General features: G+C 43.4%; 1 protein-coding gene across 2 annotated transcripts in view; it reads right to left on the bottom strand.

Moving 5' to 3' along the window:
• LOC135391523 (protein sidekick-like) overlaps window positions 1-22,931 on the bottom strand; it is a 177,372-nt gene extending 154,441 nt beyond the window's left edge. The window contains exons 1-4 of one of the 2 annotated variants that reach the window (XM_064621796.1): window positions 22,427-22,931; window positions 19,001-19,273; window positions 6,405-6,565; window positions 713-835 (exon numbers count right to left, since the gene is read on the bottom strand). In XM_064621796.1, the coding sequence (XP_064477866.1) occupies window positions 713-835; window positions 6,405-6,565; window positions 19,001-19,273; window positions 22,427-22,499 (630 nt within the window). In that variant the 5' untranslated portion in view covers window positions 22,500-22,931. Of the gene's footprint in view, window positions 1-712; window positions 836-6,404; window positions 6,566-19,000; window positions 19,274-22,426 lie in introns of those variants that run through there. The other variant, XM_064621795.1, reaches the window with a different exon arrangement.
• Window positions 22,932-23,799: the final 868 nt, after the last annotated feature.

Genomic DNA, 23,799 nt, shown 5'->3' with positions numbered 1-23,799 from the left:
AGCAATCGTCCAACGGCCATTACACTTGCACAAATTTTGTTGGCGCTCTTCGCGCCACTCGGTTTGTTCAAAATTGCAGCAAAATTTCATGCGCGAGCGCCACCATACTGTCAGCAACTTCGTAATGCAATGCGCTCACATTCACATATTTTCTTCTCTTTAGCTCTTACAAGTCCGAGCAAATTCTTCGTCGCAATTAAGTTGCATATTGCTACACTCTTACGTATTTCCACAAATCTTTCCTTCGCATTGTGCTCTTCCGTTTCCGGCAACGGAATGCAAGGGCGGTCTCGTGAGGCGGTAGCCCAGTGCAACAATGCAACTGCATGCTTAATTGTTTTAACATTGGTTGCGTGCGCGTGAGGTATCTTCACGCCTTCTTCGCTCGGTGACCAATGATAGCTTGCAAGCGAAGTAATGCACGCATTACTTCATCGAGAATAGCTCCCCAGGACTCATGTAGAGGAACATCACCTCCTCTACAATGGCAATGCCGCTAGGGCTGCTCCTAGCACAATTTCGGTTTTGTATCAGACTGTAACGTGCATGCGTCTTTGAGGCACAATTTTCGTGAAAAAAAAAAAGAAAAGAAAGTTGCATTTGAATGAAATAAATACGATACAGCACCAGTGGCTGTTGAACAGGAACTGCACTCACGAAGATCACAGTGTCAGCCCTTTAGCGAGAAAAGAATCTACTAATGAATTCTTACTTTGTGTAACCGTAGGTGAATGACAGGACCACTGAGGCTCTCCCCTGTGTAAGTGTTGGTCAGCACCACCTGGTATTGCCCGGCATCTTTGGGCTGTGCACCCAAAATAATGAGTTGGCCATCCTGCACAAAAAAAAAAAGAAATAGCACATTATGAATGTGCAACATATGTGACTGTCAGACAATATTCGCTTCACTAAACACCTTGGACATAATCGTGCTGGACCTTGAAAACAGAGTCCTTCAATTCACTACTCTTTCAACATCTGAAGCAAAACTGGCATCAGAGATGAGGGTCAAACCAAGAAAATAAATTGTACACAGTGCAGGTAGAGTCAAGATTTATTGTATACAGACGTAGGTCGGTGAAGCATTCATGATGGCCTTCACCGACCTCGTTCACCATCACATCATGGCGAATGATGTGAGGTTGAATGAAGGGCTATGAGGTTATGTGATGCAATGATTTTTGAGGTGAAGTCAGTATGTTGGGCTTTGAAGGTGTTGTGCTACTTTTTGCAAATTTTGCAACCTCCACAGCGACGATCCTTGTGAAGTTTAAACATTTTTTGTTATCACCACGATTTTGGCACCATAGCTGGCACCATAGCTGTAGCCCCTGCGAAGTTTAAAAAGGTTTCATTCATTGTTCTTAGGCACTTGAGTCTGTGTGTGTTCGTCCTTTCTTCTGTGTTCCAGCCCAAGAACATCAATTTCCATCATATAAAGGTTTTAATGCGTTAGCATTAGGAGTGTCAAAACGGAAAAAGCTGTATGTGTGCGTGTGTCTGTGTATGAGATGGTGAAGCCTGACCAAAGTAGAGTTATTAGTGGAATTGTATAGGGCAGTGCTGGGCAAGATATTTAAAAAAAATATCTTCGATACTGATACTCGATACCCTCCAAAATTGTATTTCCGATACCGATACAAGATACAGAACCGAAATTGATTTTCGATACAGATACTCGGTGCTGTATCGTCGATACTTCGATACATAACTGAAATCCCGAATATAATACAGCTGGTGTTATGATTCGCGAAGTTTACATCACTGAAAATAACAATATAATAAAGCTGGTAATACGATTAGGGAAGTAAAAACATTTATTCGTTATTTCTAGAGCCTTTAGTGTATTTTTATAGTGCACTTTTTCTGACATGGCTTTAACGTATATGACCGCACGGATTTAATGAAGCTGCACTGTTTGAGCAGCTAGTCTTGTTAGAACTTTAGACTGAAGCCATGGGTACGTTGAAACGATCGCATCAATAAGCAGCCTAGCAAAAAACAATTCTTTAAGACAATGTTCTTCGTGCGTACCGGTCTGTGAGCACTTTACTATACATACGAATAAACCTGAAACTTTTTTTCTGCTGCTTTTATCGTTTGGTACTGCAGTACTTACCCAGTAGCCTCTGACTTTGCCTCTGACTTGATTTTCATAGTTGGCCGTTGTGAATTGTGAGCTGTAGAACGGGTTACAGTGCTCAAGCTAAGCCGGCGGTTATTCTTTCCGCATGGCAGACGCGGAATCCACACTTCAAGTCAAGTGGATGTGCTCTTGCGCACTGAGGAGGGGGACATCGGGCAGCGCAGTTCCAGAAGCCGTGAGGTTGGTCCTGTGTAAGGCGTTTTCGGCGCGCCCGCCGTAGAAAGAGACGGAAGAGATTCTTCTGGAACCAACTAGAAGATGCGCGCGCCCAGGGCCTCCTCTCCGGGCGACCTTGACGATGGAGAGCGCGCGCGGACGTAAGCTTCGAACGAATTTATGGTCGACATGTCTACACCGCTGCGGCCTGGCTTGTACTACCGCCTGAGCGAGCGCCGCTGACCCTAAGTCTCACAACAGCCTCAATATTTGCGTCTTTTTTTAGTATCGAGTATCGTTAAAATACACGATACACTAAAACTGTATTTTCGATACCGATACTCCGATACTCTCATTTTTGGTACGCGATACCTAATACCGATACACAAAATGTATCGAAAGATTGTATCGAAGATACATGTATCTGCAATACTGCCCGCCGCTGGTAAAGGGAATATATGAGGGTAAATGTAAATGGAGGTAAATCATTTGAAATTGAAGTACATAGTTGAAGGTAATTTAGAGTATTAGGTAAGAGTAATTGAAAGTAATTAGAGGTAATTAAAGCAAGAAAGTTGAGTTTAAAGGTAATGAATGTAAGATATATGTAATTAAGAAAGATTAAACGAAATTAAGGGTTATCAAAGTAACTGCAGGTTACCAGAGGTAATTAAATGTAGTTAAAGGGAAGTAAATGAAATTCAAGATTACCTCAGGTAACCTGCAGTTACCTTTGGTAATTAAAGTTTTTTTAGGTAATTGAAAGTAATTGAGGCTAATTAAAGATTAGTTAAATGAACTTGCATATAGTAATTGAAAGTGTTGAACCGAAAGTCAAGCATAGACCGGAGGTGGACAACTGGAAGTCAGGTTAGACCGGAAGAAGTAGATACCCGGAGGTCAAGTATGGACCGGACAAGGCGCTTAATGCTAACGCATCTCTCGCATTTAGCACTAAATCGCCACTAAATTTTTGTTATCATTTTGACTTTGGCACTAGCAGTACGAGAGCATCAGTCCATATTGACGAGGACCGGTACTACCTTTTTCTAATCTTCCGGTCACCGTAGCTGCAGTCCCTGTGAAGTTCAAAATGTTTTAGAGAGATAGCTGTAAAGTGGAGGTATAAAGGGGGGAGGGGGGGAGATTTCAGAGTTGGCGGAAGAACGTATGAAACACCCAGTAAAGGGCTTCCGCCCGCGCCTCACAGAGGGCGCCACAATCTCGCATTGTAATGTCGGTTGCGTATGCGGAGAAGAAAGAATCCATCGCTCTGCACATGCGTCCTGGCTATTGTCTCGCCTTGGCTAGAAAGTAAAATAGACAAGCCACGTCAGTCGCCGAGTTGTACGGTAGTTTGGTTGTTGTGCATTCTGCAATGAGTTGTCCGGGTGAGTGTTGAGCCGGCTTTTCATGCGTTTCCTCATCCGTGTGTGTGTCTTTTCTGTGCTCCTCATACTCAAGGAGTATGATTCTTACAAGTTGACCCTTTCATGCGTCTTTTTGTATAGTTTGGATACTGCTGCATGGGCGCGAGATCTACACAGCCATGTACTACATACAGTCACAAAAAAGTATGCATGGTAGTACGAAAGAAAATCAACGAACCGACGATGAACCGGTAGAGAACGGTTAAGGGAAAAGCCTCAGGCACAACAGTAGCAGATAAATACACTCCTTATGTGGGTGGACAGATAGAGGGAGGACAGCAGGAAGGAGTGAGGGACAGGGGGTTAGTACAAGTCATGGGACGACTGGAAAGAAGGTCACATTACCTCTCCTACACACAACACGTTCCCTGTAAGCAGGCAGTTGTTTGTTGTATCCCATTCAAGTAGTTTCTGTTATCTTTAAAATAAATCGATAGATAAAGGGTGCATGTATGAACGTCTGCACACAACAACAGCGAGTTGGTTTGGATCAAACATAGACATGATGTGGAAAGAAGACAGGACGTACAGACAACTGCTTTGTGAGCTGCACATTGCAAGTTAACGCAGACACTTCCATCTATACCCGGTGTGTGCCCCATACAGAGCTGCAAAGTAAGTAATTAGAAGTAATAAAGTTACTGTAACGAATTACTTTTTGAGTAATTAATTACTGTACCTAAGTACTTTCTAAAAAGAGTAACTGCAATTGTAACTTAATTACTTTTTTGTTGTAACTTGTACTCGAAGGAAAGTTACTTTTCAAGACGTTTTTGACGTGACCTTCCAGACACCCAAATTTCGTTTTGTGCCACGTATGGAGCAGGGAAACAGTGACACTGGAGGACCCCACAGCCATGCCGCAAAGCAAGTTTGTTGCCAAGCCAAAGCCAGCGACAATCCGACTGGTTGTTTATCGAGCGGTGACTGCGTATGTGCACGTTGAGAAAATTAACGATGATTAACGATTCATCGGTAATTTCTTAGGCAAATTGAGGCTTTGTATGTATTTGTCCCTTCCATGTTGTTCCAGCCTCAGTACATCAGTTCTTTCATGTTCATCAGTTACCGCCTGCGTCGATCCCGTCGTATGAATACGTGTATGAGTGTGCAAAAATGTAAGAGTGAAAGGAGGATGAGTGAGAGAGAGTGGCTGGTTTGTCCCTTCAGATGGACGCACCCTGGAAGTCACTGAGAAGGCGTGTTAGCTTAGCTCAATTGGTAGAGCCCTGGACCGGCAATCCATAAGATGTGGGTTCGAGTCCTACAGCTGGCTAACCTTTTCAGTGACTTTCATCCTTCATCATAGAGCATGTCCCTCAACAGATAGCAGATTCGTAGAAGCACAGCACGCGCGAAGGCGGAGCTTAGTTAAGCGTGTGGTGCCTCTCCGTTTCAGACACATTCCAAAACTTCAGGATAGCTGACGGAACGTGGTTGTGAAGTGAAGATGACCAGAAGATGATCACGTAGACAACAATGCCCAATTCTGCACAGACCTTTCTGTTGACGACATCATCAGCCAGGCTCTCAGTCTGCCATCATAAATAGGAGCCCTCAGTTTTCGGGTTTTATCTTTTGTGGAAATTGGGGGTAAGTATTGGGATGAATATCAGGACCCGCCAAACAGGGTAAGATCGGGTGATATACTGAGAATGATGTACTTTTCAAGCAAAAAAAAAGAAAAAACACTTTTTTTGTATTGAAATTAAGTGAAAGAATATTTATTAAGGGACAGGCTGTCACTTCACTGTATCACCACTAAGGCTTGAACTGACCCCCATTCACAAAAAGAATAAGTTGCAAGTTCAGCAAAGCATCACCCATTGATAAGCGTTGAGGGCACTACAGGCACCGTAACTTTGAAAAGTTCGTTTCAACGTTACAGCTGCCTGAAGGCATGCACAGCAGTACAAGTGCAGCACTTGAAAGTGAACTATATGATATAGATCCGGAACAGAGTCCCAGTACTGGAGTGTTTGAACATCTGGGTTTGTAGGTGGTGGCTCCTGGAGGTAAGTTTGAAACTGCTGTTTCAGTTCATCATTGATATCTGTTACAAGCAGTGGTGGGCAGTATCGCAGATACATGTATCTTCGATACAATCTTTCGATACATTTTGTGTATCGGTATTAGGTATCGCATGCCAAAAATGAGAGTATCGGAGTATCGGTATCGAAAATACAGTTTTAGTGTATCGTGTATTTTAACGATACTCAATACTAAAAAAAGACGCAAATATTGAGGCTGTTGTGAGACTTAGGGTCGGCGGCGCTCGCTCAGGTGGTAGTAGTACAAGCCAGGCCGCAGCGGCGTAGACATGTTGACCATAAATTCGTTCGAAAGCTTACGTCCGCGCGCGCGCTCCATCGTCAAGGTCGCCCGGACAGGAGGCCCTAGGCCCTGCCCTGGGACGCGATGAAAAAATCAATTTCGGTTCTGTATCTTGTATCGGTATCAGAAATACAATTTTTGAGGGTATCGAGTATCGGCATCAAAGATACTTTTTTGAGGTATCTTGCCCAGCCCTGGTTACAAGAGCAAACATGCCCTTGTAAATGTTGAAGTCTGGACTAAAGGCCCGTCTTGTAGGGATCAAGGACCTCACTCTTCTCCCAGATGATCACTCTACACAATCAAACTCTCATAATAATAAAGAGAAAGACTCTTGCCTTGGTTGAAGCATACTGAATGCCCTCCAGGTGTGACCCATCCAAGCGTGACCACACAGCTGTTGCTGGGGGTACACTTTCCGCTTCTGGAAGCTCCAGTATCACTATCTCACCCTGTGTCACCTCAACTGTCTTGGACTCCTCTTCAACTCCTCTCAAAACTGAGCAGAAAGAAAGAAAAAAGTTTCACCTTACATACCCTACTCATATTAGGACAACACATTTTTGAAATTAAAAAACGAAAAGTGCTATTTTACCCACTGTATCTTCTATTTCCCTAACCACACGCCAATGACTTGTATTTTGAACACAACAGCAAACAAATATGTTGTTTTTGGTCGTTACTTTCGCTTGTAGGCACATCTATAGCCATGTTGAAATGCAATCTTGCATATGAACACAGATAATTACTCACAGTGCCTCATGGGTGCTGTGGGTAAATAAATAAATAATAAAATATACATATTTGACAAGGGCTCTGACATCACAATACATATACTACTATGGCATAGACATAATAGTACATCTACGCATTATAGCTAGGGTCCGAGGTTTTCGGGAAATATTTTTGCCAAATTCAGGGGGTAAAAATCGGGTGGAAAACAGCAGCATCCAATTCGGGGTGAATTCGGGGGTGTAAAAATTTGAACTATATGATACAGGCAAAAATTTGGTTTATCTGGCTTGTTATACATATCAGAAACGTAAAAAGGAAACAGCTTCCAAACTAAGTAATAACACTGTCTGCGACGAAATGAGGACAGCGTTAAAAGGTATGTGGCAGTTCAAACCTGCATTGAATAGAATGGTAATGCAAACCTGCACATGGATTAAAGTACTACTTCACTTAACGTGACGCTGTTACAAGTCTTGAGAAACATCTGTTACAAACTTGTCTGTTACAAGTCAAGTCATGAGAAACGTTTGCGTTTCCGCGTCCAAGTAGGAGAAAAGAGTGTTGGAGTTCTGTTACGTTAAGCGATTCATCAGCAATAAACCTCTACCTGAGAAACGTCATCATGACGTTGGTACACACACCGAAACCAAAACAGATCGGTTCCACCAATGGGCATTTGTTCGCTGCCTCCCATTGAAAGAAAAGTAGGACCGAAGGTTGCGTCCTTTTCAGAGACCATCAAATCCCCTCAAGAACGTGGCTTTCGGGCGCGACCTTGTTCGCCACTAGCTTTGAACGTAGTTCAACTCTACCAAACTCGTGGCGCTGTCAAACATTATGACGTCATTTGTTTACAAACAGGTAGAGGTCTATTGCTTACTTGGGCTCCTGACTACTTCAGAACTATCTAAGTTTCTTGCTGCTGGGAGGTTTGAGCCACGAGGCAGTACACCCATCCCGAATGGGCACGACAGATGCGGAACTGCCCGAAGCCATGCACGCCACAATGTTTTTCCGACGATTCCACAACACGTGAACGCTTGGCGTGCGTGTGACCACAGAAAACCCAACTTTTTAAAGCGCTTGAAGACTGCATGACGGAATCTGTCGATTACTGATATCACGGTCCCTCAATACTCTTTCTGGTCAGGAAACTCCCGCGAAAAGTTCGCTTAGGGCGCCCCGACGACACGTGGCGGCGCATCGTCGCTCGGAAGGAGACTTTCGTGTCCGCCGCTGCCTGCGCGTATCGATTGCATGTATTTCTGTGGGTGTTTGGAAGTGAGAACTTTTTCTTTTTTGGTGCTTGCGTTTTGCGTGCGTAAACAGAGGTTAATTTTTTTAAATATCCTTGAAATTTACTGCAATCTTTGCACTCTGTTCGTGTGTAAGAATGATCTACACAGATGAAGGAGACTGATACGAGCACGCAGCATTTTGGAATGTCTATATTCCTCGGAGCCTCTTTACCAGAAGTGAATGAAAGTATTTTTTTCTTTGTCTACAAAACAGCGATGACTTGGTATACAGGAATAAATACAAACCATTCGCTAATAGCCTTATTGGAGGTGTACTGCGATGAGCGTGATTTGTGGAGCATCAATAAACACTATAAGAACCATAAAATTTTCAAATGATAGGCCTTTCAACATGATGTCAATATAATCACATTTCTTATGGAACAACTAGCGAGGAAAGATGCAGCAGTAAACGAAGTTAGCTAATACTCGTTTACTCGTTTACGCACCCGTTTACATACCGGCTTATATATTCGTTTTTGATGAATCGGAAGCGGGGAGAGGGAGGGATGATGTTTTCACTTTTTACGTTTTCATTTTTCTTTTTCCTTTCTGATCTGCAATACGTGAAATTTTTCTGCGGCCTATACACAACAGACTCTAGAGCTCATTCATGGCCGTGTATAGTGCTACAAAATATCGTTTCTTTGGCTTCATCATTACTTTCAAGCGAAAGACTGACTCATTAAATTTTTCTGCATTTCTCCTTACTTATCTCTTTCCGGTTATTATATTTATTTGTCACCAGATACTGCAACGTTTTTCTTGTAAATGTAGTTCTTGGCCAGTCCTAAAATTTATTTCCGAGCTATGAGAACAGTGGCCGTTCCCACATAACACTTCATTCTGTAGCAGCACACGCTGCTACAATTTTATCATTTTAAATAGTTTGTTCATTGGAACGTCCTGGAACTGATCTGACTGATACGCCGAGGCTATCTCCAACGCAATGAATTTGACACCTGAATCTCGTCAGCCAATTTCTATAGCTGAAAAGTGCTATTAGGGCCACACTTGAGTAAGCGGAAATTCTATCCTGTTAATTTAGTAACCCGGCTTAAATCATGTTGGAATCTCCTTACTAGAACTGGTTGGTCAGTCAGTCCAAGCCGCAAAAATAGTAGGAATACTTGAAGGGGTCTTCAGAAATATTACCGTGGGATGATCACATGCATTATGTTAAAAGGGAACGCATGAGAGCCATTGCTATCTTAAGTCGATACATCTACCCAAAGTGTGTAAAGATATCTACAATACGTTAATAGTGTAATATAGATCAGTTATTGTCAACCACATCGAAAAACAACATAAGTTTTTTTCTTCACCGAAAACGATCGAGTCATGCGATTTATAGCATGAGTACCTCCCGTCTCTCATACCACCAGAGACGACTTTCAGATGATCATGATTACAACACAGGATTTCTATAAGTACTTCTTCTGAAGTCTTATGTCTTCTCTGAAATAGAATCACCTCGTAATTTTATCTCTGCTCAGATTGCAACAAACTGCATGCTACGAGGAAACCACGCGTTTGGAAAGTTTCGCCCCCACGAAATACCTACTGAAAGCGGCATTACTTTATAACACATCACTAGTTTGTGTAATTGTGTAACAGAATGAATTAATATGTTTCTCAACCTTCATTGAGAGATATGAGTGAGAGTAAAATCAACATTTTCCGTGTCAGAAAAAGACAACAACGAAAGTTGCAATCTACGCGGAAAATCTGCAAATTTAAGCTAACTGAACTAAAATGTGCGGGCTGAACTCATGAACCTATTCGAGAATTATTTCTGCTCTAAACCCGAAATGAACTTTAAAAAGTAGCTGATCAAATCTTCCCTAAAAACACGTAGTGCTATGGATACGTCGTCTGCTCCACGAGGGTGTCTCCTCCCGAACGACGCGATCGCCCCATGCGGGAGAAACTGTCCCTAAGTGACCTTGCCTATTGTATTCGAGCGGAGTTTCCAGACCAGAAAGAGTACTGAGGGACTGTGCTGATATTCATGCGTGAACGGTAGACGAATGTGGCAATATTGGCGCGCATCACTCGCTTTGCCCGCCTCCCATGCATCCCGGGTGGTTGTCCGCGGGTGTTCCTTCGCCATGCGTACAAGGCCACAGAGCGCACACGACGTTTTGACGCTGGGGAAACGTCCTATGCATTTCGCCCTCACGGCTGCGGTCTCACCTCCTTCCGGAGGTGATCCCTTCCACTACCGCTGTCACGCGCAGTGGTTCCGCGCCGTGCGACAAAAGGACTCCCAGTTTGGAGATAAATCAGATTTTACCCGAATCACTAAACGTGCGATTCTGGCGGGTAAATTCCGGACGAACCCGAAAACCTCAAACCCTAATTATAGCTAGGGTTCCGGATTTTCGTAGTTTATTTCTGGGCGTTCCCGAAGGACGTTTTTCGGAGTTTGTTAAAAAAAAAAAAGATTTTTTCGGAGTGTATGTTTTACAGCTCAGTTAATATCCGAAATTCTGAGAAAACTTGGTGACGCACGCACTGTTGTGCAGCGAAAACGCAGTTGTCACATTTATTGCTTCAACAGTAACGAGACACAAACTTAACAATACATTTTGAGCGACGCACACTGAGGTGTTGCGCAATTCCAAATGCACCCTTTCCATGTGCAGTGCTCACTGTTATGCGGTACGGTTATGCAGTACGCTCACTGTTATGCGGTTATACGACAACCTCTGCATCGCGATTGCGGGACGATGTGAACTCCTCGAAATTGGGATACTCCTTGACCTAGACGCAGGGCAGCTTTCGCTTGCATCCCATCTTGTCAGCAGCACTGCAACTACTTGCCCTTTCAAAAAGACCACTCTGTATGACCTCGGTTCGATGATTATTTTAGTGCTTAGGTCACATGTAGGACAATGAAATCGGGAAACAGACTGAGGAACAACACGGGCAGTGAATCCTCAAGTGGTCGATATGACCGCCAAAGAAAACGCTAGGTCATGGAAACCATTATTATGTTGCGGTGGGGCCGGTATCCTAGGTCTGAAGAAACCCAGGACACAAAAGGAGTCCAAGAACAATAACCCGGTTATCAGGAAACATCTGTCAAGCAGAGTTTTTCAGATTTATCCGAAGTGCTTAAAATTTTACCGGAGTACGTTCTTCGAATAAATCCAAAAACCCGGAACCCTAATCATAGCACATATGAGAGTCAGGGAAGGGCAACGGTAATGATAATGGAAACAGAAATGGTATATTACCGAAATTGGAGATGGTAACGATAACGGAAATGCGTACCACGGTCCTCCATTACCGGAAACAGAAACGGAAACGAATTTATCGTCCGGTATTGAATTCGGGTAATGACTATTCCTGTTGTGCGATGACGTTTGAGTGACTTTTTATTTATTTATTTTTTTTTTTATGACTCCATTCCCTGTAATGCTCTAAATACTACACGAGAGCATGGCATGGAAAGAAACCGCAATATTGGATCTCGAGGGTGCATCCGTCGCTTACCTTGTCCCAGCCCTCATAGCTCAATGACATCAACACATGACTATACTCCACCTTAGCACGAACTTGACAGCCTACGATTTTTAGTTACTTATTTTGTGCTCTTTTTTTGTTTCATTTCACTGTGGCCATGGCAGTATTATTTACTACTGAGAGCGTTCGCTTATGAATGCGACATTGGATGCAGGTTACACCTATCTTGAGTTGCTGAACTCCGCGTGACTGAAGACACGTTCCTACATTTTTTTTTTTTTTATCTTGCAAGATGTGCGCATCTCAACGACGTAAAATTACTTGTGTAGTGTGTACGCATGACACAGAAGCAGCACTTGGGAAAAAGAGGGTGCTGATAGAGCCGGACGGGCTGTCCTTCCGCAGCTTTGTAACAACCGTTCCATTACCGGAAACAGTAACGGAAACGAAATTGAAAAGCCGGTATCCGAAACGGGTAACGGAAATAGAAACGGTAACCAAAATACGTCCGTTATCCTTCCCTGATGAGAATGACAGAAATGTTTAAAGGAGCCCAGAAAACCATCCAAAAGATTTTCTGTTTCTTACAAGGATGTGATTTGACTTGACAACCAACACAAAAAGTTTTCAGCATGCAATATTTTTTGTAGTTCTTAAATTTTTATTTTATTTTTATATTTCTGAAAGAAAAATGACCCGCAGACATCACCGCGCGTGTTCCCGCTCAGCTCGCTCTGCACGGCGAAATGAGTAGGAGGAGGACAAATCTCAGCGGTGATGTCATTACGGTCACAAGAGAGGCCGCGCTCCAATTGGAGCTGGCACTTTCTGCACTTTTTTCCCCTTTGTTCCTCTCCCAGTTCTCTCCCTGTGTAGCAGACGACGTTTCTCCAAACCTGTCAGCGGGCTGTACCGTAGTGACGTCAAAGCAACTCGGGTGGCTTGTTGTGAGCATTGCCACGGTTGGGCACGGTCGTGATTTTTAAAATCAAATTCTTCTATATTTATGCACCTGTCGAATGAATCACTTTGCAAGGTACATTTTACTAGTCAGGTTAACGGCTTGATTTAAGAAAAAGGTAGTGACTGAAGCGCTTTCTGTGCTTCTTTAAGGCTACTATAAGTACTACTACAAGTAGCTTACTACTACAAGTAACATCACCCAAGAAATTGTGCTTATGGTTTAATGTGAAATTTATAGAGCATAGGACAATTAGGGAGAGTATAGGGGGATGTTAGGTTTAGGACCTGTTAACTTATTTCGGATTAAACATTTTACACTCTCTACGTGCTTCAACAGAATTTCTGAAGTTCAGGCTTCATTTCAACATGTTTTATTTCATTTCATGTCGTCCACTTCGTTCCGTGTTTTATCCTTCACCAACCTCAAGGAACCGCTCTCACTGTTCCACCAGCTCACTTGCACCCTCCTGATTTGTTCTTCATTTCAATGTTCAGCGTAACTTTGATGGTGTTTAAAGGGACGGTCTCGTACCCCCTGCCCCTCTCATAAAGTGTACCATTCGATTGCCCTTTATTGAAAATTGATTACTGCGAATTTACCCGATAAAACATGTCATGGTTATTAAACAACCGAATTAAATTGATAAAGATTGCGAGCATGCCGCGATCTGTGTTGGCAACAGTAAGAACAGCCACGTCACCCTGCGGGAAAGTCCGTGATAGGATACAGAAATCGTCTGCTTTTGCGCGCGCTAGTGCACCTGCGTGGGCAGACGACTTTCAGAAGTTACTGGGGACCGCGGCAACTCTCGTACATTTTCTTTCAGTTCTCAGGTGAAAGACGCACATACTAAGAAGTGGCCCATATGGTGGTTTAGAACAACTATGTTACTGCTCCTCTCAACAGTGGGAAATCTAGGGCAAATTAGTTAGGGAGATGTTAGTGGCAGACTGGCATAGTAAGGATGTAGAGGATTACAGTAAGTACATGGAGACTTACAATGAGGACGTGGGGACTCACGATAAGGACATGCCGACTTACAAGGCAGTGCGACGTATTGCGGGTGGCGTCTCCCGACAGCTGTGACGAAATGACTGGCATCAGAGTGAGGTGCTACCTGTAGGAAGCCACTGGACGCTGGCAAGATACCTGCCATGTCCGTGACAAATGGGTTCAAGTTCCCACATAATCCTCAGGGACAAGTTAAAAGTCGCAGGACAACCCGATCCACAATCACAAATATGAAGTCGCCGGCCATCAGCGCACGCGGTCGCATTAGAGCTCTCAGCAAAGATATATTACACGCGCTTCCATTACACTCCCCGTTGCACACTGATCATGTTTTGAAATGATGTGTCGCTGACGACGTACATGGAGAAGGAGTGCATGTTTATTTAAATATAAATATATTATAAAATTGCATTAAATACTTGCGGAAAGAAAACATGTAACTTAGCTTCCACGTATCCGATTATGCGCCACATTGTTGGAGACCCCATAGTCAATGCACGGACTACATTCTCCGCTCGCGGAGATATATGCCTGAGTGTCCCCATTTCGAGAGCAAAGGGGATGACTCAACCCAAGGTGCTCCTGCAAGTTACAGTTACCATGACAACGGTGGCGTACCCGCAGGCCGACGTCATGCATGACGTTGCGTGAGAGAAGCGCGGGTGTCGTCGTCCGCTATTATACGGCACGTTTCGACAAATTCCTCGAAAACGACTTGGTTATTCCGAATGAAACTTTGACGGTTGTATGTGTACAGTGCTCGTGAAGATAGTTTTGGCTAAGTTTCGGAATCGCCCCGGCTGTACGAGACCGTCCCTTTAATGTATGGACCAGGGGTGGGCAGTAATACTATTTATTCGTATTATAATACTAATACAAATGCTTTTTGAAATTGTGTATTATAATACATAATACTAATACTGTATTATAATACATTATGGTAATAAAGGAATACATAACTTTTTGAAAAGCTAAGGGCGTACACAACATTTATTTCACAATTTACAGTGCTCGTTGTATTAAACAACAGACGCATTACTGACTATTTGGCTTTAATAATAACATTTTCTCAAAAATATAATCTTTAAGTCAGTGGTGGCTCTAGGGAGGGTGATCGCACCCCCAAAAAACGTCTGTTTATACATTGAATTTCCCTCTCTCCTCCCCCACTACGCGCTCCGACAAAGGAACCACCACCACAACCACCACCACCACCAAACCGAGGGTATGGATCCGCTCCTGCTTCAACTGCTCTCCTGTATGGTCGAGGCGAATAACGTGTTGTGGCATATTCAATATGTCACAAGACATCTAAGACCAGGGTTGAGGGCAACTGTCCCTCCTTAGCTGACCCCCCTCCCAGCCTAGGAGAGGGGGCGTACCAGAAGTAGAAGCCGGCCCCCGTGCGTACATTAACTCTGAACACAGAGCTAGAAACACTTGATTGTTTCATTCTTTCCTGGAATTTTATGACCCTATACGGCTAATCCCCAGAGGACAGTGATGGGCAGTACTTGAAGTACCAAGTACTCAAGTAGTACTTTAAGTACATTTTAAATCGTGTACTTTGTACCGTACTTCAAGTACTTTTTCTGAGTATTTTCCCACCAAGTACTAAGTACCCAAACTTGGACTCCAGATAAAAAATCACAAAAGAGAATCAAAAATGCACCCTACTAAACGCGAAGCACACAGATAGGGCTATCTCTGAGTTTTCGTCTTCTTGCCATCACTTTAGCGCTTTTAGTGGGATACAGTACCAAGAGTCCCAGTGCTTTTTTGTGCTTTTAAAAAGCATATTTGTTGAAGCACATCTATTGTTGAGAGGCCTGAAATGTTGAAAAAGTATCAATGCTTCTATGATTATGTAAAATGAATGGAATGCAAAGACACGCACACATTATGACACTGCAACCGGCAGGACAATGACTTGGCCCATTGTCGTTTCAGTTCTCCCAATGCAGGGTTCTATGCTTTTTTTATATTGTTTCCTTCATTGGCAACTAATAATCATTTTATATCACATTATATGTGTGATTGCATTACATGATGAACACCCGAAAGACACACATGCTTTCATTTTTACATTTTACATTTTTTTTAATTGGTCACATAGATTACATTGCTGCATATCACAGTCGAATAAAAATGAAGGCTTACATTGTGCTTAATCCTTTACTTTTTTTGTATTCTTTTTGATAAACCCGTTGTATCTAAAAAAGCAGCAAGGAATGCCCAGAAATATATCATTCCTGTTGGCTTGTACTTTTTTTCCCTTGAAATTTCCTAGCCTGACATAGCAGAAGATTAGTACTGGAAGACCACACTAGGGGCGGATAACCATGGCACAGCTGACTGATTACCTCTCTACATGTAACTGCAAATTATGACATCGGATTAAATTCATATTCACGAGTTAGCACTTAACCTAGAACTTTATGGCTTCAGAGCATTTGTCAAGAATACTCGCTAAAGTTTTGAAAACAAAAAAGAAACAAGACACAGATACTAAACAGTGAAATGCAAACGGATACAAATTAAATTGGCAATATACTTGATGAGTACTTGAAGTACTTTGCCTAGTACTTTGTACTTTACTTGAAGTACATTTGGAATTGGGTACTTTGTACTCTACTAGAAGTACTAATGACGTCAGGTACTTGGTACTTTACTTAAATAGAATTTTGAGGTACTTTGCCCATCACTGCCAGAGAGTAGGTGTTCAAAGAGTGGATGACCTAAAACATGTGGTGCACTGACCTGCATGAATGGGTTATCACCGTGCTGATAGCGCGTACGGTGTGAACGAACACTTCAAAATCTCAGAAGTATTACTGGAGTATTATAATGCTTGTAATACACGTTTTTGCATATTATAATACGTAATACAGATACTTTTCTGAAACCTGTATTATAATACGTAATACAAATACAAAAAGTATTACAGTAATACTATTATAATACAAAATATTGTGATACATGCCCAGCCCTGGTATGGACTATAGATATGGAGTGACTTTTTCAGGTTAAACCCGATTCCGCCCGGTTATTCCCCCCGAACTGACCTCCAACCAATTCTGGTTAAACCCGATTTCTCCCCGAATTCCAGTCACTATGAAATCCTGAAGTGACGTTTCCACTGAAGACGAACAAAGGTCGCCACGTGTAACATATGTAAGATTGGGTCATTTACATACCCAGCAATACACCCATGTGTGTCAACGCTGTCTATTCCTTCGGGTATTACCGCTGGAAGATCACGATCCCGCAAAAAAAAAAAAAAGAGAGAGAGAGAGAGATTAGGAAAGGACTTAATAGACAAGAGGAGAAACAAAAACACCTGATAACACCCGAAGGCACAATTATCGCCCGATTTCTCCCCGAATTAGAGATTTAAAAATAGCGCCCGATTTTCACCCCCGAATCTGAGAAAGGCTTTTAACCCGAAAAAGTCACTCGCTAACTATATATACATTGAGGTCAACATATACTATGTTGACCGTCTCTTCGTCAGCTGGACTCTCGCCCTTTCTCCCTATCGAAATTGCTTGGTCCCTGGCCCAATCCAGCCCAGCAACGCTCTGCGCTCAAAGCTCTTCTGACATTTCTGGACACCATCGGACTTCAATCGTTATTGTGAAGGGGCTCGTTATTTTATTCCCCCCATTCCCACCAGGGGCCCTATCCTGGTCAAAGTAATCTACCTCGATTACTTGAAATTTCTTCTGTCATTGGTGCACAATCGAAAAAGGCGTGAATATTAAAAGTGGTTGACATGTTCTATCAACCAATCGCCCCACGTGTTATCTTGGAAAGCGACCCGCCTTATCGGTGTTTCCTCCTGAGAATCTGAAAACCACACCTATGATCTGCCTGCCCTGCCTTGTTGCTTCGGTCCTTAGGTGTCAGAAACAGAAAACTACCGGCGTAAAACTGAATTTCGTGGAAAATGCGTGGAAAAGCACGCTCGTAATTTCCTTTTCTGCTCTTTGTCATTTTTCGTGACGTACAGGTGTGCAAGACGGCAATGTTTGTGTGACACCGTGATTGTACTTGGCATTTATAATTCGGTATGTGCCCGTGAGATGGCGCTGATGGCAGGCAACAAAACTGACAAAACGATAAAAGTGCGATGGATCATTGCAAAGGGTCGAACGGACAGTGTGGCGCGAGCCGTAAACGCGTTTATGAGAAATCGGTTCGTGCTTTAAATCTTGAGCTTTATTTATGAGCTCTTCTTTATATTTTTCTGTGTGTTCGTGTGCTCGATATGCGAAATGATAATTCGCATTTCAATATCCTTCTTTTGTTCGTGAGCTGTGGGGGGTGGTAATGATACCGCAAATGAGCATTGATAGTTTTACTCAAGAAACAGTGAACTTTAACCGATGAGTTTTTTTTGTGTACACCGCTACGTTGCAGTAACATTGATTGTACGACGTACGGCTCGGACGACGCTTCGAAAAGCCCGCCGCTTTCACGCATACGATGCCGCGATCGGCGCAGAAAAACGGTGTTACGCGTGCTTTTTTCTCATTATTAAACGACACAAACGAAGAAAGATATGAATTTTTTGTTGTAACGAGCACATACAGACTTTATACAACACAATAAACGGAAATGCACATGCGGACCCATCACGAAACCCATCGCCGCTCAAAGTAATCGACCCTCTTTCGCTAGATTACTTTTCAGCTTTGAAACTAATCTTTTACGTCATTGTTACGTCAAAATGACGTAGGGTCACGGTCCGAGATTAGGGCCGAGAGGCTGCGAAGGAAAACTAGGTATAAATTTCAATTGAAACGGGCGGGATTTAAGGGCGGAGTATTTCGTGGCAGCCCCGCCCTACAGCTTGTGACGTAAAGTAATCGAGGTCGATTACTTTTGACGAGGATAGGGCCCCAGCAATGGGGTAGAGTATCGCCTGTGGCGATGAAACTCCCCACTCTCCAAGGTCAAAAATAAAGTTGTTGTTGTTATACTATGTTGCAGCTCCAAATGAAAAATTCAATATACCCAGTGGTTGACTGCCATAGGGTAGTGTACAGTCTGGGAGAGTGTGGTACATAAGTAGATGTTAATCAACCTCATTTGTCCCATAAAATGCTGCGCACGTGGCAATCGCTTGATCCCTGTATTAGAATTGTACGTGTAATGTACTTGGTCATTTCTTCTTCCTTTTTCTCCGCACACAGCAAAGGGTCGCAATGCAGAAGTGAGCTTCCATACAAAACAGTTGAAATAAGGCAGTCGTCGAAAAAGTCAGACAGCGGCGGGATTTGAACTATGCATCTCTCGATTACCGGTCGAGCTCCTTGACCAATTCGACCAGCATCCGCTTTCACACGACATGCCTGGGGGCCTCGTTTGACTGACGGGCACTCACTCACTCACACACTCTTTCCATCATGTTCCATACAAAAGCATGTGCCTGTCATGAACCCAAACTTACAAGCGACTGTGATGCGTGCAGCGTCACTCAGCGTTGTTCCAACCTCATTGTGGGCTAAGCAGCTGTATGTGCCCTCCTGGTCTGGATTTCCCAACACAGGGTGAATAAGTGGTGTGTGGGTCCAGTTGGAGGCGGCTTGCCCATTTCGTAGCAGACGTAGACGAGGTCGAGGCTCTCCAACGGCAGCACAGTGTAGCACCCGTTTCTGACCGGCCTGCAGGACAAGTCCTCGAGGAGGCTGCACAAAACGTGGAGCTAAATTTGCTTCAGCACCTGAAAGGAGAGCAATAGCTGGCATGAAGAAATATGTACAAACAGAGAGAAAACGGTTAAATATTGCAAATCTCCCTTTCACGAACATTATAGCGTAACATATACTTACGGAACAATCTGTCAACAAATTGGTCATGGTTTTGTAATGCACTTAGATTTGCATCCTTTAAATTGCAAAAAAAAGACGCGAGCTGTCGAGTGTTCGTGCCTTTGCTTTTGCGTTACATTCTAGAGTTGGTAAATTACATAATAACTAGATACTGGATCTTCCAGCAAAATGTCCACTTTTTCTTTGCACTCATATTGTGCCTAAATAAAAGTGCCAATTATGCGTTAAGAAACACTTTAGCCCTACTTTTATTGTGCCTATAAATGCGTTTCTGGTGCACAGTTTTGGTTTCCTATGGCTGCAACACTCTTGCCGGCACCGCTTCCCAACACGGGTTTGAGCCCGTCTTTTTGTGCGTTCAACAAGGAAGTGTTTGTCCTACTGTGGAAACTTATCTTCGTGTCATTGCATTAAGGATGCCCAGTACAAAAAAAAACACTCGAAAGTGCACTGCTCCAGCAATGGACCCGTGGCTAGTCGTGCTACTCCGTTCATGGTGAAACATTATTTTGCCAACCATGAGCAAAGCAGGTTAGAAGACGCTTTAATGTGTGTGCTTCCATCGAAGTTTTGTCACTTTATGTGAGCAACCTACCTAAACAAAAAGCAGATGATAGCAAAAGAGCATAATTTTTCTAGCCCTTGTCTCTCAGCTCTGTAGCTGAACTCCAGCCACATGGCCAGTGTACTGTGGACCGAGTCAACTGTGCTGTTATTTTATCTTTTAAATATTGTTGCTTATTTGTTGGTATGGTGACATTTCTTCACATCATATTTAGCTCTGGTCTCAATTGTCACTGTTGCCCGTTTAAGCCGTGGTTTTGTAATTGAGTTGGTGGTTTTAGGATTCAGGTCACATAATGAACCCACCCCACTTGCAGGTTCAAAGCCTGTGGTCAGTTTCTGTGCCATCTTTTTATTATATCAGTGAAACTTACGGATGGTGTCTATGCAACAGTTGCCTGATCTGCTTTGCACAGGTTCCGTGCAAAAAGAAGTACTGAGGTAATATTCAACATAATGAACAATCAATACCCATCTTGGCAAAAAATCTCAGGAATGAAGAAAAAAAGCATGTTCTACGTATCCGTGTGTAGCGTTGGCCGCACATATTCCTTGGGTGAACGTCAAAAATCCAGTTTTTAAGCATTTCACAGAAGTTCTGTCACACCCCAGTTTCTGAGCAAAAGTTAGGCTCACTCAGGCCACTGTATCAAGGGACACAAAAAAATCAGATAAGGATGAACATAAGTAGAGGAGGCAAGCAAGCTGGTGTATACGATTGAACGGAAATATCTTGAGTCTGAGGAGCAGCGAATGGGTGGGACTACGGACATGGGGAAGAGGGGAACAGGACGGACATGGGACAAGAACCGACAACGACGACTCAAATTCTTGTACCGTGTCCATCCACTCTAGTCCCCCCTTCACTGCTCCTCAGACTCAAGGAGATGTTTCCATTCAATCAGATAAGGAGTTGGTGACACTTGTATATGGAATTTAGTGGACGAAACCACGGATGTGACTAGATGGCTAATTGGTCATTTTGTGAGCTAACTGAGCACAATACAATAAAGCCTTTCCTAGCACGCTAAACCACCACCACCACTTCAAAAGCATTACAAAAAATTAACGCCAAGTCTGCGGCTTTCTTCATCAACGCGTCATTGAAGGTGTTGACGGAGTACAGGGAGAAGGAGACCCGGCAAGTTTCTGTGCTCATTTCACATTTTTGACCAATACTATTGAGCAACTTGACGCCAGTGTCAATGCACTGACAGCGAACGTCGACCTGATGTGGAAGAATGATTCGTGACCATCACCAATGGCCCCGTTGCTAAAAAAACATCTATGAACATGCAGTCCATTTTGTACAAAAATAGCAGCCTTTCAGTTCTCAGTGAAGTGGTAAAAGCCCTGACCGGTGAAGATACTAAGCTTCCTGATGCTGAAAAGGCTTCTAATCTTACGAAACATAACCACATAACTATGCCCCAATAACATCAATGGATGCTGAAGATTCATTTTAAGTGACAAGAGGCACAATTTACAATACGAGAACTTCGAAATGGTGCTCATATGCTATCACTCCCATAACTTTCCTCACTGTATATGTAGGTCTACAGTAGGTGTCACGTTGGATAGTAAACTGGGCTTCATTCATGAATCTGTCTTTCTCCCTCTCTTTTTTCACTGAAGAAATAAAGTATGAAAATCGAGGATGTTCCCTCGTTGTCTCGGGTGGGGTGGGTGCTGGGAAAATCCTTTGTATGATTGCATGAAATGTATTTATTCTTCCCCTCCTCACATTTAAATACAGGGTAAATGTTCCTAAGGTGAGTAATGATTGTGCATGTATGTGCCTATCACACAGTTTTTACAGCCCATTTTGCGCCTAAACGAAGTTTTTTAGTGCCTCAATATCCGGTTTCTAGTCACCAGCTAACCCTGACCCCACCAAGTGAGAGAACCAGTTGTCTTTCTTCTTGCATTGCATAAGGGCTTTCAAGAAACGGTCATTGATTCAAACTGCGTGACGCATACGGTTTTGATCGAGAAGCTTTTGTGACATTTCTGCCTTCCTCAATTTTTCTACTCAAAATGAGCAGAACGGAAACAGTATAGTAGTAGTTCCTACACTACAGTACAAACAGCGCTGGGAAAAATTACACGAATAAATAAGTTTTCCTGAGAATCATCACATTTCTTGCGCGGTGCGGACCGCGCTTGAGAAGCAAAAAGAAAAGAAAAGGAAGAATACAATGAAACACGCTTTGTTATCCGAAGTTCAACTCGGTTGCATGTATTTCCAGTTCTTTTTTTTTAATACATTAGGTTTTCTTCTGCCTCTGTTTTTGTGCACCTTTTCGAGCCTTCCTGCTCTCACATGCTTATTACACGCGTTATTACCGCGAGGAATGGGCAGAGTATCGCCTGTGGCCAGAAAACACCCCAATCGAAATAAAGCGGTTGTTCATGCGTTATTTATAGACGCGTTTTTGACAGGAGGCACCTCCGCAGACAGCACGTAGTGCTTTGCTTACCTGTATGTGCGGTGCACCTTAGAATGGGAACGGCAAACAGAGCACACCGAAGAAGGATCCAAAGTGCACACATTTCTTTTCTTTAGTAACGAGATCGCAAATGCAAACTTTCTAGACGTTCAGCACACACACACACTGCCTGGCGTCTCCAGTGAGCCCACAGTTCACCGGTACGGAGGTTATACAACTTGCATTCCACAGATAAATATTGAGCTCCCACCGCTTCTCCTGTCACCACAAAGGCACACAACAAACACATCCAAGTGCGGCGCCACGCGGCGCCATTTCATTTTCGGTTCACAAAGTTTTACTTGCACATCTGTGGATGTCAAAGCTGTCGACTAACCACGCAGGAACGTTCCCCACCTTTTTCATACCAAATGAGACACAGCAGGCAATGAAAACCCAAACCACAGAACGCAGAAGCCAAACACAAAACTCAAACGGACGGACTAAACTATTGCCCTGTTGCTGCGGTTGCTGGACGGAAGGAAAGGGAACTCGCTTTTCGCACTCCGTCAGCGGAGGCCCACGTGATCTAGTGGGCGGTTGCTGCCGCACAGCGCCGGCCGTCTGCGCGGTCTGCGCATTACACAGTACACTAGAATAATCTTTTAGAATAATAACCTAACATAAAACTTACACGCCGACAAACAAAAAAAAAAGAAGAAAGAGAGAGACAGACAAAAAAAGCCCACCATAAAGGTGAAAAAAACACAGAAAAACAAGCGATACAGGTGTCACGTCCCCCTTCGGATTCCAACGGTTTTTGCTCGCCAAGCGACTTAGACGGTCACTGCACCTTGGATCAACGTGGGTCTAATGTCGTGCACAGTGGTGGTCGGTGAACGACGTTGGGCCGAGAACGTTGTACGATGACGTACGTTGAACGTTGTACGCGGGCGTGTGATAGATTGGCATAATAAGTTTGGCCAATGTCGGCCCTGCGCACTGCAAACAAACTCCAAAAACAAGGCAGTTGCTACTCGAAAAAAAGCAAGAAAAGACGCAATATCTTTGTAGTTCTCTGATTCAACGTATCTGAGTAAATTTCTTCCGGTCGCACTCGGTAAAAAAAAAAAAAAAATCCTCCTCGGTAGCTCAGTCGGTACGTGCTATCTTGCTGAGCTCCAAATCACGCGTTCGACCCCAGTTGGGGACAGTAGCAGCAAGGTGGTAGCATATGTGGGCTCTCGAGCACATTGTGTGACTGTGGTTTCGGTGGCACGCTATGGTGGTAGAAATCTCCTGCAATCTGGCGCGTGCCGCATAGATACACAAGTGTCGTCTAACCCGCCTTGTGAATCTACTTCCACTAGCTAGCAATTGTGACTCAGTTTTGTGACAGCCAAGGTGCTTTTCTATTTCTTATT

The sequence above is a fragment of the Ornithodoros turicata genome, chromosome 4 (genome assembly GCF_037126465.1).
Source record: "Ornithodoros turicata isolate Travis chromosome 4, ASM3712646v1, whole genome shotgun sequence".
Taxonomy (NCBI): Eukaryota; Metazoa; Arthropoda; class Arachnida; order Ixodida; family Argasidae; genus Ornithodoros; species Ornithodoros turicata.
The sequence above is the reverse complement of the archived record's forward strand: the minus strand, read 5'-3'. Positions and strand labels throughout refer to the sequence as shown.